Below are 15,970 nucleotides of genomic sequence, written 5' to 3' on the forward strand. Positions count from 1 at the left end.
GCCACCTCGCCCGGCTAGTTTTTTTTTTTGTATTTTTTAGTAGAGACGGGGTTTCACCATGCTAGCCAGGATGGTCTCGATCTCCTGACCTCATGATCCGCCCGTCTCGGCCTCCCAAAGTGCTGGGATTGCAGGCTTGAGCCACCGCGCCCGGCCAAAGATGGGCATTTCTGTTTCCATTTTTCTTTGTTGTTAATTTTAGTTATCTATGCAAAGATAAGAACAGAAATGTTTTTAATACTTAAACTAGAAGTTTCCAGGAATCAATTCTGAAATTATTTTGCATCTTTGAAGCATCTTAAAAGTTAAAAATTGGTCTCATCTGCTTATTTTTTCTTACACACTACCAATCATCATAATCTTACTGTTTTTTTGACCTAATTCTAAAATGGCAGCTATTTTAAAAAAATTTCTTAACAATTGAGTTATCCAAATTAATATATAAGATAGAGGTTTCCACTGCATACTTCTCAGCAAAAAACAGATTTTTTTTTCTATGAGGAGATTGAAAGAAGAGACTGGTTTTCTGTACATATTTAATATATTTCATTGATTATCACTTTCTTCCCATTCTTTGGATGTCAGAGACCTGTTATTTGGCTTAAAAATACCTTACAGAAAACTTGATTTCTTTAAATTAGAATTTCTTAGGTAAGGGCCAGGTGAGACCCAGCCTTTTCTGAGTTACTTCTCATACATTAAAATTCTTATAATGGAAGTTTGCATCCTAGTGGACATTGTCTTATGATTGGCTTTTAGAGCAAGTCAGAGTGTGGTGGTTTCTCTGTCTGGGTGATGCCTATGTAGTTATTTGATTTAGTCTGGAGTGCAACTTTTCTGTTGAGGGCCAGATAGTAAATATTTTTGGCTTTGTGGATCATATCTTTTATAGCTACTTAGCTCTGCAGTTGTAGTGCACAGGCAACCATAGACAAAATGTAAATGAGTTAATGTGGCTATGTTCCAATAAAACTTCAGTTACAAACACAGGTGATGGGCGGGATTTTGCCCGTGGCCAGTTGCCAACCCCTAGTGTAGGTGGTCTGTTTTGGTAGTTTCTTTGAAAAATGATGTGTTCTGTTTGTAGGTACTGATGCTTATAGATGCCAGCTTTGGGTTCGAAATGGAAACATTTGAGTTTCTAAACATCTGTCAAGTACATGGCTTTCCTAAAATTATGGGAGTTCTCACCCACCTCGACTCCTTCAAGCATAATAAGCAACTGAAGAAGACAAAGAAGCGATTAAAACACAGGTTCTGGACAGAAGTTTACCCGGTAAGAGGAGAAATGATTGTTGGATACTAGCAGTATAATCCTTTTAAAATAGACTGAAGAGGCCGGGCGCAGTGGCTAACACTTGTAATCCCAGCACTTTGCAAGGCAGAGGCGGTCGGATCACTTGAGCCTGGAGTTTTGAGCTCAGGGCAACATGACCAAGCCCCATCTGTACTAAAAATGCAAAAATTAGCCGGGTGTGGTGGTGCGTGCCTGTAATCCCGGCTACTCAGGAGGCTGAGAAGTGAGAATTGCTTGAACCTAGGAGGCAGAGGGTGCAGTGAGCTGAGATCACGCCATTGCACTCCAGCCTGGGTGACAGAGTGAGACTCTTGTCTCAAAAAAATAAGTAAGTAAAAATACTGAAGAGACATTCCTAAACGTCTCTCTAGGATTCGCCTCCTGAATTCCGTTTGTGTATGTTCACAGTCCCTGGCCTCCTGAATTCCTTTGTGTGTGTGTGTTCACACTCTATGGCCTCCTGAATTCCTTTGTGTGTGTGTGTTCACACTCTATGGCCTGATGAATTCCTTTGTGTGTGTGTTCAGCCTCTGGCCTGCTGAATTCTTTTGTGTGTGTGTGTTCACAGTCTATGGCCTGCTGAATTCCTTTGTGTATGTGTTCAGTCTCTGGCCTGCTGAATTCCTTTGTGTGTGTGTTCAGTCTTCTGGAAGGTTTCCCTCAAGAGAGTGCTTGTTCTGGGCCTCCTGGTGTATCTCATTTGTCTCTGTACCTGCTGCGCCAGGCAGTGTCTGGCTGTTTTGGGGTCGGGACTTTATATAATTGAGTACATCAGAAATTTCTGCTAGTTACAGGACCAGGCACTGCCCCTTCCTTTCTATACTGTTCTGGTCCATCGGCCACAGAACCGTTTCTGTGCTCAGACGCCTCACCTCCCTCTCCTCACCATACTTAGATGGATGCCCCGGCTCAACTGCAGAGCAGTCTGCCTCTGTGGGGTTCTAATAAGTCCTGAAAGAAGCCAGCAAGGCCCTGGAAGCCTCAGGACAGTGGCTTTGCTGGAAGTCTCCCTTCTTAGGATTGCTTCTTGTTTAGAACTTTTCTTTTGTTGCAGTATTGATGAGAATTTAATTGAAATTTAATTTTTAATTTTGCTCTAATGTTTAGGGTGCCAAGCTGTTCTACCTTTCTGGAATGGTGCATGGAGAATATCAAAACCAAGAAATCCACAATCTGGGCCGTTTTATTACAGTTATGAAGTTTAGGCCTCTCACATGGCAAACTTCTCACCCTTATGTCCTGGCAGACAGGTAAAAAGTGATTGTAAATTTTTTCTTCTTGGGCCATTTATTTCAAAGCTAAAAAGGCTAGAAAAAGAACAGTGATAGGATTTATTTTGTGCCTGTTTGAATAGTGGGGATAGAACTGTAGTTGATGGAAAATATCTACGTATATCATTGCTCAAAGATGCTGTGCCTTTGGGAGTAAATTAATTATGAGATGTTTAGGAAAATGGGAGGACTTGGAAGCATTTAAGGCTACATCCTACGTTCAGCCTCAGTTTTGAGTGATGCTGCCTTCGTGCCCGGGTACTTGAGTCCTTCGTGTGTGCCTTCACGGCCTTCAGTTTCCTTCCTTTGTGCTCTTCCTCATGTGGTTTTCTCAGCCTGGAATACCCTTTTTCCACCTGCCAGAATCCAAGCCACAGTAAAAATCCCAAAGCACAGGCTCACTCTCTTCCAGCAAGGGATTTTCTGAATATGTTCTTCACTCTTCCCCGACCCCAGGTGGACATCATCTCCCTGTCTGGTGTCTTCTGGAATGAAAATGTCACTTTCAGCCTAGAGACACAGTTGTGTGCCTGCCCGTTTTCCTCTGGTGGATGGGGAATGGTGCTTCTTTATTTCTGCATTTTCTAGTTTTCTAAATGATGTGCTTAGTGGACAATAGTGTGATGAGTCATTGACACCTGAAAGGAGGTATAGGAACTTTGGCATTCATTTCTGCTGCATGATTGAGTTTATTTTTCTAGGATGGAAGATTTGACAAACCCAGAGGATATCCGAACAAACATCAAATGTGACCGGAAGGTGTCACTTTATGGTTATTTAAGAGGAGCACACTTGAAAAATAAAAGCCAAATTCACATGCCAGGTATTCTCTTGTTGTAGAACATACTAGAATTGCACATAGGATTCTTGGGATGACTTCATTTCTCAGGAAAACTGAAAAATGACCAAACAAGGGAAGATGGCCTCGCTGGAGGTTTTTAAAGTAACCCAGATGTGTGTAGGCCTGCAAAGGTGTTATCAAATCCCCTCTTCTCTGACCTCTTGTCTTGTAGCTAGAGGGCCACTGTTCCAGTGTGGCACAATGCCCTTCTTTAGTGTCATGGGTTAAGCCCTTGGACTATGGCTCGTTTTTAACCCCCCAGTCAACAGTAGATACTTCTGACTTCTTGTCAGCTAAAGCTTGCTTTTGGATCCTGTCTTCCAGGGGTAGGAGATTTTGCTGTGAGTGACATCAGTTTCCTCCCAGACCCTTGTGCTCTTCCTGAACAACAAAAGAAGCGCTGTTTAAATGAGAAGGAGAAGCTGGTTTATGCGCCTCTTTCTGGAGTTGGGGGTGTGCTGTATGACAAAGACTCTGTCTATGTTGACCTTGGTGGCAGCCATGGTTTTCAGGTATCGGTGAGATGGGCGTCATTTCTCTGAACTCTCATTATTCTTTCCGAGTCTATTTTTTAATCACAAAAAATAATGTAGTCAGCTTTTATTTATTGAAGATTTTTCTCTTGTACTTATAATAAAGGCCCAAATGCATATTGTAAATATATAGCATTAAAAAAATACTTTGTTTTCATTGTACCAAGCAGAAGAGTCCTGTCCTCCATTCCTCCTTGATCCATGGCCCCAGCGCGGGCCCTGCTGCCATGTGGTGCCTGCATGGCCCATCCCCGTTTCTACAAAATCAGTGTGCTTGCCAGCTCTCATTGGTCTTTTTCTCATTCACAATGGTCTCCTCATTCTGTATTTTAAAGTGGATTTCAAGTATTAATTTCTTAGTTCTGAAGTGGAATTTTATTGGGTTAAAATTAGGGTTATTTTAAAATGTTAGAAGAGCTAGCATTGTTGTAGCATTGGAGCTGAGGTTTTTCTAGCTAGGTGTTTAGGTTATCAGGTTACATACTCCCTGAACTTTGGAAAAGTTTAATGGAGATGGGGATCCATTTCAAGCTTTGTTGTAAGGATTTTCTTCTCTGCTTTTTGAGGCATTAAGAAAGGTTCTTAGGAAATGTGTCTAAGATAATTTTGAGAAACTGAATGAAACCAGTGTCTCTCCAGGATCTTTGTGCTTTTCTCACATGCTCTTTCTTGGTGGTCTTGACAGGACGAGGTGGGGCCCACCCATGAGCTGGTCCAGAGTCTCATCTCCACCATCTCCACCATTGATGCCAAGATGGCTTCAAGTCGAGTGACACTGTTTTCTGATTCCAAGCCACTTGGGTCAGAGGATATAGATAATCAAGGGTAAGTCTGCTTTTTCTCTATTTTTAATAAAAAGATGTATTACAGAAGATCATATCACCCATAATTCAGCCATCATAACACATTTTGGTGGGATTCATTCTATGTTGTTTTGTTTTTCTTTGTGTGTGCATGTCTCTGAGGGCTCTTCACTTACCTGACATTACAAGGGAGTCTTTTCTTGAAATAAAATACAGGATGCATTTTTCAACAGACCCCAAATATTCCTCAAATACCACGCCATCTTCCATAGGTTGCCTTTGGTTTTTTAAGAGACGTGAGGCCACTTGGCTTTCTTTTGGTGGCCAAAACACTAGAGCAGAGTCAAGGAGTTTGTGGCTGTCCAGAAGCCACATGCCTTGTCTCTGAAAGTTTTATTTAGATTATGCTGTATTATCTCCCATGGGTAGGTTTCCATGGACGTATGGCTTATGTGAATTATTTTTCAGTCTGGGTTGGGAATTTGTATACCTTTATACATAGTCGATGTTTGCAAAACATTGGTTTTGTTGTATTGATTTATGACTCCCAGTAAAATTTATCTGAAAATTTTGAGATTATCTAGTTTGTAATTTGTTACAATGTGCATAAACTACCTAGCAGAATGCCTGACAGATGCAAAGTGTTCGCCGAAAGATCACTCCTTTATAATGAAGTTACTAGCGATTTTCATTTTTGTATATCCTTCTAGTCATCTTTATCTATAAGAATACTCTATTCTACTATAGTTACAGTTAAAATACATAATTTTATTTCTATATTCTGAGCATTTCCTTTTTCTATACAGTCTTTATGTAGTCACCATTTTGTTATTATTGGTGTATTCATTTTTGTGTGTGTGACAAGATCTTGCTTTGTCTCCCAGGCTAGAGTGCAGTGGTATGATCTGGGCTCACTTCAGCCTTGAACTCCCAGGCTCAAGTGGTCCTCCCGCTTCAGCCCCCCAAGTAGCTGGGACTACAGGAGTGCGCCACCACTCCCATCTAATTTTTTTTTTTTCTAGAGATTAGGTCTCACTGTGTTTCCCAGGCTGGTCTTGAACTCCTGGGCTCAAGCAATCCTCCTGCCTTAGCCTCCCAAAGTCCTGGGATTACAGATGTGAGGTACTATGCCTGGCCTATTATTGCTATATTCTAACTTATCCATCTCTTTTGGTGTGATTTTCAGTTTTTTCAAATTTATGTTTTCATAATTTTATATATCTTGCTACATTAAATAGCTTCATACAGCTTTCTTTTATACTGTGATTTTAGCCTCCTGATGATTCTTCTCTATCAGATATGACACTGGTGACTTAAAATGGATGTTCTTCCTCTGTCATTCCTCCTACATTTGTTAGCTGGCATTTTTAACAAAAGAGCTTTCACTTCTCCCCTTTATTTCCGTATCACTGCTGACTAATGCACTTGCGTTTTGTTCCATGGGTTATTTTCCATCACTATCATTATTCTTCCTGATGCCTATGCTGTCCCAGATTTGGCCGCAGGAGCCTTCAGCCTGTCTCCTGTGTCCTTTCAACTGTCTCTGTTAGTCTTTGAGCATTTCTTACTTTCTGACAGAACAAGAGGATCCAGGCTCATTTTGCCCTCTTTCTGCCTTGGGCCTGGACTCAGCCATTTCTCTTAAGGATCATGTATTTTTAGCTTAGAAATTAATCAGCTTTCAAAAAAATCTACAAAACACTAACTTCCCTTTTGAGCAATTTTTTTCTAAAATTAGATTTTTGTTTTTTAAGGGTTATTCCTTTATTCTCTCTCTAAGTTTTTTTGAAGTGTGGTGTTAGGGAACCATGTCCGAGTTTGCTTATTAATTCTTCCAGTGTTTATCAGATCATTTTTTCCCTATGCTATGTCATCTTAAACAATTCCTTGACATTTTCTGTTTCTTTGTATTTTTCATTGACTGTATTGCCATTTCTAGATTAGCTGATTAATGTACAAATTGAATTATTTTGTATTTCCTTGGTAATACAGGGTATTGATGCCAAAGGAGGAAAAACAAATGGACTTAAAAACTGGGCGAATGCGTCGGAAAGCCATTTTTGGAGATGAAGATGAATCTGGAGATAGTGATGATGAAGAAAATGATGAAATATCCGAAGATGACGAGTTGGAAAACGGCTCTAGTGATGAGGAAGCAGAAGAGGAGGAAAATGCTGAGATGACTGATCAGTATATGGCTGGTAAGGGCGTCAAACGACGGAAACTTGAAGAGTTGGAAGAAGACAGTGAAATGGATTTGCCAGCATTTGCTGACAGTGACGATGACCTTGAGAGGAGCTCAGCGGAAGAAGGGGAAGCAGAGGAAGCTGATGAAAGCAGTGAAGAAGAGGACTGCACTGCAGGAGAGGGGGGCATTTCAGAATCAAAGGCTGTTGGAGACGGTAGTAAAGCAGAGCTGTCGCCAGCTAATCGCCAGAGTGACCGTGTGAATCTGGTGAAGTCTTTGCTGATGAAGAAAGCAGCTCTCCCCACTTCTGATTCTGGACATTGCACAGCTGAAGAGGCGTTTGCATCTGAAGATGAATCTGAAGAAAGCTCCTCACTCGGTGCAGAGGAAGAGGACTCAGAAAATGAAGAGGCTATTAGAAAAAAGCTTTCAAAGCCTTCTCAAGTGAGCAGTGGTCAGAAACTGGGGCCAAGGAACTTAATTGATGAGACCAGTGATATAGAAGATTTACTCAAAGAGGAAGAAGATTACAAGGAAGAAAATAATGATTCCAAAGAAACCTCAGGTAAGCTTAAATTTAGTTGGTTGCTGCTATCAACTTGGCTCTCGAAATGGTACCCAATGGAATGTCTCCATTTGGGGGTCTGTTGATTCTGTGATTTTGTTAACTGTTGAAATGCTGCATTGTGGATGGATCTTGAGGGAGGGGAGGCATGTAAACAAGCCTAACTGGAGGTTGGCTTTGGTCGTTTCAGGTGCCCTCAAGTGGAAGGAAGACCTTTCCAGAAAGGCAGCTGAGGCCTTTCTGAGGCAGCAGCAAGCAGCTCCAAACCTCCGAAAGCTTATTTATGGGACAGGTAAATAATTCTGGCTCAGAGCTGGAAATGTTTTAGTTTCTCTGATTATTTAGATGAGGGAATTGGTTGGAGGATTGGGCTGGTATTGTTGACATCCATAATTGCTGTCCATCACATTTCATGTTTGACGGATGTCTCTAATCATCAGCTTATGAGGACTACACATTGGTCTTATAAAGTAGACTTAATGGGTTTGCTGTAAAACTTGATGCAAATGCTGTCCATTGCATTATGTTATGTTCCCTATTTAAAAGTCCTTCATGAGAATTTTTTTGTAGATTAGTGCCAAAAAAATATTTCTGCCCATAAAAATATTTACTTTTTTGCTTTCTGAGAATTAGAACACTGTATAACACATTTTGTTCTCCCTTTTGCCCTTGTCCTCTGATTTTATGCTTTGCTAAACTTACCTATATATTCTTTCTGGTAGAATTAATGCAAAAATAAATATATAGTGATGAACTTTACATTGTACTCCCTGGTTACCGCATGGGGAGATCAAGGCCACATGGTGAGACTTTTGGGCTCAGCCCAGTGAATTGGGAAGGTTGTTGTATACTGTTTTTCATTCAGGTTTTGTCTAGGTACTCTTAGTGATGAGAGGCTCAACATTCTTTAGCGCTCTTCTTTAGTAATCTAAAGCTCAGCCTTTAAATGTCCCTTCCCTCCCTCCACCGCCAATATTCTCACTCCTTCTCAGCCTCTTAGCTGCTGTTGTGCAGGAGTGCAGGAGCCCCACACATGTACAGCAATAGCTTCCTGGCTCTCTTAATCTGTGACTGCCCTGCCCTCTCAATGCCTAACTCATATGTGGCTATTGCCATACCCATCACAGACAGAGGCTCTCAGTTCCTGAGTTCGAAGACTCATGGCCTAACTGGTTAAAAATGATGGGTCTTCTAGGGCTGTAGTTTTTGTTCTCACTTTTCTACCATGGTGTCCTCTTTAGTGGCAGAAGATAATGAAGAAGAAGATGGTGATACCCAAGAAGAGCTTGGAGGGTTGTTTCGTGTCAACCAGCCTGACAGAGAGTGTAAGCATAAGGCTGACTCTTTGGACTGTTCTAGATTTCTTGTGGAGGCCCCCCATGACTGGGATTTAGAGGAGGTAAGGCTGGGTAGTACATTTGATTTATTAGAGAATTAGAGAATTGTTCTAGAATAAGATTATCTGATGTCAATATTGCTTACCTATTGTTGGCTTCTCATTTTTACAGGATTACAGGTCATTCTTCCAGATATTGCAGTGGGCACTTCATGCATCCTAAACAGTAACATGTTCTGAGTTTAGTTAGACCATGTACGTGGCCCACGGAGGACAGGTTCAGCTTCCAGTGTGGACAGTAGTGTGCATCTTTATTTTGAAGCATCACACATAAGTTTTTATACATCAGATGTATTTTGTGTCTTATCACTAGGATATACGTAGCACCCTTGAGTTAACATTTATAGTTCCTGCTGTTTGTAAGCATAGAGAAATCTGTGATACCTGTAAATGTTCTTCCTGCAACTCACCACTCTGTAATCACACTGGAATTCATTCAGTACTCAAACTCACCACAGCTCACCCTCCTCTGAGACCTCTTCTCTTTCTCTCTCTCTTTTTGAGATATGGTCTTGTTCAGCAGCCCAGGCTGGAATGTAGTGGCACAAGTGTATGACTCAATGCAGCCGCAGCCTCCTGGGCTCAAGAGATCTTCCCATCTCAGCCTCCAGAGTAGCTGGGACTATAGGCATGAGCCACCAGGCCTGATTAATTTTTGCATTTTTTGTAGAGATAATGTTTCACCATGTTGAGCTACTTTCGAACTCTGGGTTCGCGTGATCTTCCTGCCTTGGAACCTCCCAGAGTGCTGGGATTATAGGAGTGAACCATCGCGCCAGCCCCTTTCTCTGTATTCCCTTCTGGAATATTCTCATCTTCCAAAGGCTGCCTTCTCTTTTGTCAATTCAGTTTGGCTTAGATGTCACTTCTCACAGAGGCCCAATTGCTATCATACTGCCTATTGTAATTCACCAGATAACACTTAGTGCACTTTATGAGATTTTATTTAACCATTTTTTATGGTGAAATTTAATACAGATATAGAAAACCACGTAAAAACAATTGTTTAGCTTAATGGGTTGCCAGAAGGTGAAGACCCCTGTACTCAACACTCAGGCTGGGAAATCAAGCTTTGCTGCTCAATTGTGACACCAGCCACAGTCCCCTTCCTCCCTGTAGAAGGAGGTGTGGTCCAGCTTCTTAAGGTGATGCTTTCCTTTTCTTCCTGGTTTCTTCCTCCATGCTTCTATAAGCATCACAGTTTACTTTTACCTGATTTTCCTTACTGTTTTTCAGTCTTACCTTTTAACATTTTTAGTGAACAGTCTTTCCTTCCCATTTCTTTTTTTGGTTACATTTTGTTTAATAAACCAAGTCTTTGGTCTGTAGAGTTTCTTGTATTCTGGACTTTGTGGATTGCTTTGCATCCCTCTGCAGTTTCACAGGCCCTCCTGTATTTCCTGTGAGTGGGTACTGAGCAATACTAATAGAACTTCTGTGATGAGCGGAATGTATATCTGAGCTGTGGGTTGTGGCTACTTGTGGCTACTAAGCTCTTTAAATGTGGCTAATGAGACTGGAGAACTAGATTTTAAATTTTATTTAATCTTTGTTAAGATTAATTTAAATAGCCACGTATTTGTAGTTACCCTGTAGACAAAACATCTAGCGGTTGGACAGGATTTAAATTTGATTTTTATTTTTCAGCAAAACTGCTTCCTAAGTGGTGGTGTTTTCTCATTAGGAGGCGCATAAAGACTGGTTGTGTCCTTTTAATGATGTTAGATGTTATCAGTTGTTGGTGCTCAATGCCTAGAACCATCAATTTCTTAAGAACGTAGAGTGGTGATGTTCTATTCAATCATTTCTCTTTATGTATTAGCTGTAATACTTTAAAGAGAAACTTTTCCTCTTCTACTATTTGGTTATTCACTTCCATGTATGTAGGGTAAATGCTTGATTTTTTTTTCTTTTTTTTTTGAGACGGAGTTTCGCTCTGTCACCCAGGCTGGAGTGCAGTGACACGATCTTGGCTCACTGCAAGCTCTGCCTCCCAGGTTCATGCCATTCTTCTGCCTCAGCCTCCCAAGTAGCTGACACTACAGGCTCCCGCCACCATGCCTGGCTAATTTTTTTTGTATATTTAGTAGAGATGGCGTTTCACCATGTTGGTCAGGCTGGCCTCAAACTCCTGACTTTGTGATCCACCTGCCTTGGTCTCCCAAAGTGCTGGGATTACAGGAGTGAGCCACTGCGCCCAGCCCATGCTTGATTTTTTAATCAGTTTTTGGAGTGATTCTCCAAAGGATACTTGTTTGTGAGTATCACTGTGATGTCATGGATATAAATGTAGTTGATGTGCCTTGTGCTCCTGCACCTGTTATCCGTTATTGAAGCTCCTCTTTATCCCACCTGTGGCCTGTGAGCGTCTGTGCACACCAGCTCCTGAGTCCTTGTGTTACAATCGTGGTCGTTCTGGATCAATTCTTGCTCTGTGATATGAGAGAGCACTTGGAATCACCCATAAGAAGTCCTGATTTCTTTTAGTACAAAATGGTATTTCAACATGACAGCCTAGGCATAGGAATGCTTACTGCCATGAGTTGGTCATTACTTCTAGGCCTTCTCAGCTACCCGAACCAGGAGAGTTCTTATAGATATTTCCAGTTCACATTCAGGACTACATCTTATTCATTCTTCCACTGGAGAATTATTCCCTGGTTGAATCAGAAGATGATGAAATTAGAGAATCGCATAATTATTCATTTGCTTTATACTCTCTCATTTCTCTTTTCAAAAGTGACTGTGCCATTTTACTTACTCACTGGCACTGTATGTGGGTTCCAGTTTCACCACTTCTTCACCAGCACTTGTTATTATCTGTCTTTTTGATTGTAGCCATCCTAGAGAGGGTGAAATTGTGTCTCATTATAGTATTGACTTGCATTTCCCTAATAATGATGTTGAACATCTTTTCATGTGCTTATTGGCTATTTGTATATATACTTCATATTGTTTGCCCATTTCAAAAATTAAATTACTTAGTTGTATGCGTTGTTTATATATTCTGGATATAAGTCCCTTATCAGATACATAATTTACAAATATCTTTTCCCATTTTATGGGAATTAAGTTTTCAAACAGACAGGTTTAGATTAACAAATAGCAAGACCAACTTTGTAAACTACTGTCTCATTGCATCGCCTTAGAAACCTTAATACAATTGAAAATTAGTTGAATTAGTAATTATCTGTTTGTTTACTTACGAGGTTAGTAGAGTAGTAGTATTTAATACTTTCCCTGTCTGCTGCTTAATGTGTTTTATCTCTGTGGTTATACTGTCTCCATCAAAGGTAAAGTTATTTCCTGGGCTCATTTGGAATTAGAATATTCATGAAGGTGGAAAATATTTAAAGGCAAGTTGTTGCCTACTGCCATTTCTTAGAGTTGTTTTGCTGAGTGATTGGAACATCTCACCTAAGTGCTGACTTTTCTGCGTAAGGTTATGAACAGTATCAGAGATTGCTTCGTGACTGGAAAGTGGGAAGATGATAAAGATGCAGCCAAGGTCTTAGCAGAAGATGGTAAGTGAAGAGCTGGGTTCTTCAGGAAGACTGGCTTCTCTAAACTTTATTTTCTTCTGTATCTTAGACAATAGTCAAATTGAAAATCATAGTCACCTGTGAAATGCTTTGGGGAATTCAGACAGGAGTAATAAGCCAGGTAATATTCCGGATTTTCCTTTTATGATGATCTTATTTTCTCAGTTGGCTAACTGATTTACTACATATGGACCTTAAAAGTGAGAAACTTTCCATAAATTTTAATCATGTGTTTGTTAAAAATAGATTTTGTGTGATGTGAAAAATACATACACATGGCATTTATGTTTTTCTTTTCATAATAAAGGTAGTATGCATTGTAGAAAATTTAGAATGAAAAGTACATAACATACCAGAATTCTACTAACCCATAAAAAACCTTTGTTAACCTCCTCAGTAGTTTCCTTCTAGTCATTTAAAAATCATGTGTATAAACCTTTTTAGTTGTACTTTATATAATTTTTGGCAGGAGGATTGCTTAAGTGAGGTACTTTATATAAATTTTGTCATTAAATTTTTTCAAAGATTTCATATTTATTATTTAAATATCATACCATTATTGAAGTCGTAGTTTTTTCAATATCTAAGTAGTTTTGTACTTTGCTCATTTTATAAAGAACTCCACACTGAACAACTTTGAAATAATTCTTGGCTCACGCTTTTTATTTTCATAAGATAGATTCATAAGTGTTATAATTGAGTCATTTTTATGGATTACAACTGCCACATGGTTTCTTGGAAGGTCATTCTTTTTGTTTTGTCTTGAGACAGGATCTCGCTCTGTTACCCAGGCTGGAGTGCTTTGGTGTGGTCATGGCCCACTGCAGCCTCAGCGTCACAGACCCAAGCCTCCTGAGTAGCTAGGACTACAGGCTTGCATCACTACACCCAGCTAATTTTAAATTTTTTTGTATAGACAGTCTTTTTATGTTGCCCAGGCTGGTCTCAAACTCCTAGGCTTAAGAGATCCTCCTGCCTCAGCCTCCTAAGTAGCTTGAACCACAAATGTATACCACCATGCCTGGCTAATTTTTAAATAGTTCGTACAGATGGGAGTCTTGCCATGTTGCCTAGGCTGGCCTTGAATTCTTGGGCTTAAGCAATCCTCGCACCTTACCTCGCACCTTAGCCTTCCAAAGTGCTGGGATTATAGGCATGAGCCACTGTGACTAGTCTGTAGTATGTGAATGTATTCTTTTTATATATATATATATATATTTTGTCTGGGCTTTCAGGTTAATATCATTGATCTCTGTTGGTTCATTTATTATTACTATAATTTAGTACTCTATGTAGCTTTATCATGTTATTAAGACCCCAGTTATTAAAACTCTGTCTCAACAGTTTCTTTCTCTTTTTATTCTGCTAGGGGCTTTTTTAAGCATTCTCCTGACTATTCTCACTTGCTTATTGTTTTTTCCACAGGAACTTGAGAATCGTCTTTTGTTTTCAAAAGAAAGTGTGGTTGGGTTTCTTTTTTAATCACTTTAGTGAGGTCTAATTGATGGTAAACTACAGTGTTTAAAGTATACAATTTGATAAACTTTAATATGTGAGTATACCGTCGCCACAATCAAAATAATGAACACATTTATCACCCTCACAGTTTACACCACTGTGTAACCCTCCATCCTGTCCTCTTCCATCGCCAGGTACATTCAGCTGCCTTGTGTCACTATTCAGTAGGTTGTGCCCTTTAGAATTTAATCGAAATGGGATCCTACAATATGTGCTCTTTTCTGTCTGACTTCTTTTACTCAGCATGATTATTTCAAGATTCATCCATGCTGTTGCATCTTTATTTCTTTTTGTTGGCTAATGGGTAGTCCATTGTATGATGTATAGCAATTTATTTATCTGTTAACCTGTTAATAAACAATTATTTCCAGGTTTTGGCTATTATGAGTAAGGCTGCTGTGAACATTTTTGTAGAAGTCTTTATATGAACCACTTTTATTTCTTTTGGGTAAATAAGTAGTTCAGAATGGACTAAATGGGTCATATGATAGGTACACATTTAATTTTTTAAGAAATTACCCAACTGTTTTCTAAAGTGTTTACACCATTTTCCATTGCCACCATAACTTTATGTGACTTCCGATTGCTTCACTCTACATCTTTGCCAGTACCTGGTAGTATCAGTCTTTTTAAATTGTAGGCTTTCTTTTAGGCATAGAGTGGTATCTTGAAGTTTTAGTGACTAATGGTTTCGGGCATTTTTCCATGTGCTTATTTGCCATCTGTGTCTTCTTTGATGAAATATCTGTCCAAATCTTTTGCACATTATTTTAATTGGGTTGAATTCTAAGAAATTTTATGTATTTTTGATACAAATTCTGTATGACATGTGATATGCAATTATTTTTGCCTAGTGTATGCCTTGTCTCTTCTATTTTTAATAGTGTTTTTCACAGAGCAAAGTATTTAATTTTGGTGTAGGTCAATTTATCAAAACAATTTTTTTCGGGGGGAATGGAGTCTTGCTCTGTCTCCCAGAGTGCGATGCGATCTCGGCTAACTGCAACCTCTGCCCACTGGGTTCAAGCTGTCCTCCTGCCTCAGCCTCCCAAGTAGCTGGGATTACAGGCGCCCGCCACCATGCCTGCCTAATTTTTGTATTTTTTAGTAGAGATGGGGTTTCGCCATATTGGTCAGGTTGGTCTTGAACTCCTGACCTCAGGTGATCCACCCGCCTCAGCCTCCCAAAGTGCTGGGATTACAGGCATGAGCCACTATGCCCTGCCCAAAATTTTCTCTTATGGACTGTGCTTTTGATAGTGTATGTAAGAAATCGTTGCCTCACCCAACGTCACAAATTGTCTCATATATTCTATAAGTCTTATAGTTTCAGGTTTTACATTTAGGTCTATAATTCTTTTTGAGTTAATTTTTTATAGGGTGTTAGGTATGGATTTAGGTTCCTTTTGACATATTGATATCCACTTTTCCCAGCACCTTCTGCTGATAAACTATTTTTTTCCCTATTGAATTGCCCTGTATTGGTTGGCCATATTATGGGTGCATATTTCTGGGCTCTCTGTTCTGTTCCATTGATATATTTGTTTATTTTCATACCAATACCAACACTGTCTCTGTTACTTACAGCTTTATAATTAGTCTTGGAATTGGGTAGTTTTTAACTTTAGGTAGTTTTTCAAACTTTAGTCTCCTTTTCAAAATTGTTTTGGTTAATCTAGGTTCTTTGCATTTTCATATAAATTTTAAGATGAACATGTCAATTGCTATAAAAAAGCCCACTGCAATTTTGATTGGGATTTCATGGAACTTGTAAACAATTTGGGAAAATTGACATCTTAACCACATTGAGTTTTCTGATCTATGAACATAGTAACTCTCCATTTATCTTGTTCTTTACTTTCTCTCAGCAAGGTTTTCAGGATTCAGGTCTTATATCACTCTCAGCAATTTATTTTCATATCTACTTGTATTTATGTATGGCTAATATATAAGAAATGCAGTTGAATTTTTTATATTGGTCTTGTATCCTGCAATCTTGCTAAATTACTTGTTAGT

General features: G+C 39.5%; 1 protein-coding gene across 1 annotated transcript in view; it reads left to right on the forward strand.

Moving 5' to 3' along the window:
* LOC105537322 (ribosome biogenesis protein BMS1 homolog) overlaps positions 1 to 15,970 on the forward strand; it is a 48,881-nt gene that overhangs the window by 7,067 nt on the left and 25,844 nt on the right. Inside the window, exons 5-13 of the mRNA XM_011976900.1 lie at positions 1,088 to 1,276; positions 2,405 to 2,547; positions 3,270 to 3,391; positions 3,734 to 3,921; positions 4,628 to 4,767; positions 6,738 to 7,498; positions 7,689 to 7,790; positions 8,740 to 8,897; positions 12,337 to 12,418. Coding sequence (XP_011832290.1) covers positions 1,088 to 1,276; positions 2,405 to 2,547; positions 3,270 to 3,391; positions 3,734 to 3,921; positions 4,628 to 4,767; positions 6,738 to 7,498; positions 7,689 to 7,790; positions 8,740 to 8,897; positions 12,337 to 12,418 — 1,885 coding nt within the window. The remainder of the gene's footprint in view (positions 1 to 1,087; positions 1,277 to 2,404; positions 2,548 to 3,269; positions 3,392 to 3,733; positions 3,922 to 4,627; positions 4,768 to 6,737; positions 7,499 to 7,688; positions 7,791 to 8,739; positions 8,898 to 12,336; positions 12,419 to 15,970) is intronic.

Source organism: Mandrillus leucophaeus, unplaced genomic scaffold (genome assembly GCF_000951045.1).
Source record: "Mandrillus leucophaeus isolate KB7577 unplaced genomic scaffold, Mleu.le_1.0 Scaffold1704, whole genome shotgun sequence".
Lineage (NCBI taxonomy): Eukaryota > Metazoa > Chordata > Mammalia > Primates > Cercopithecidae > Mandrillus > Mandrillus leucophaeus.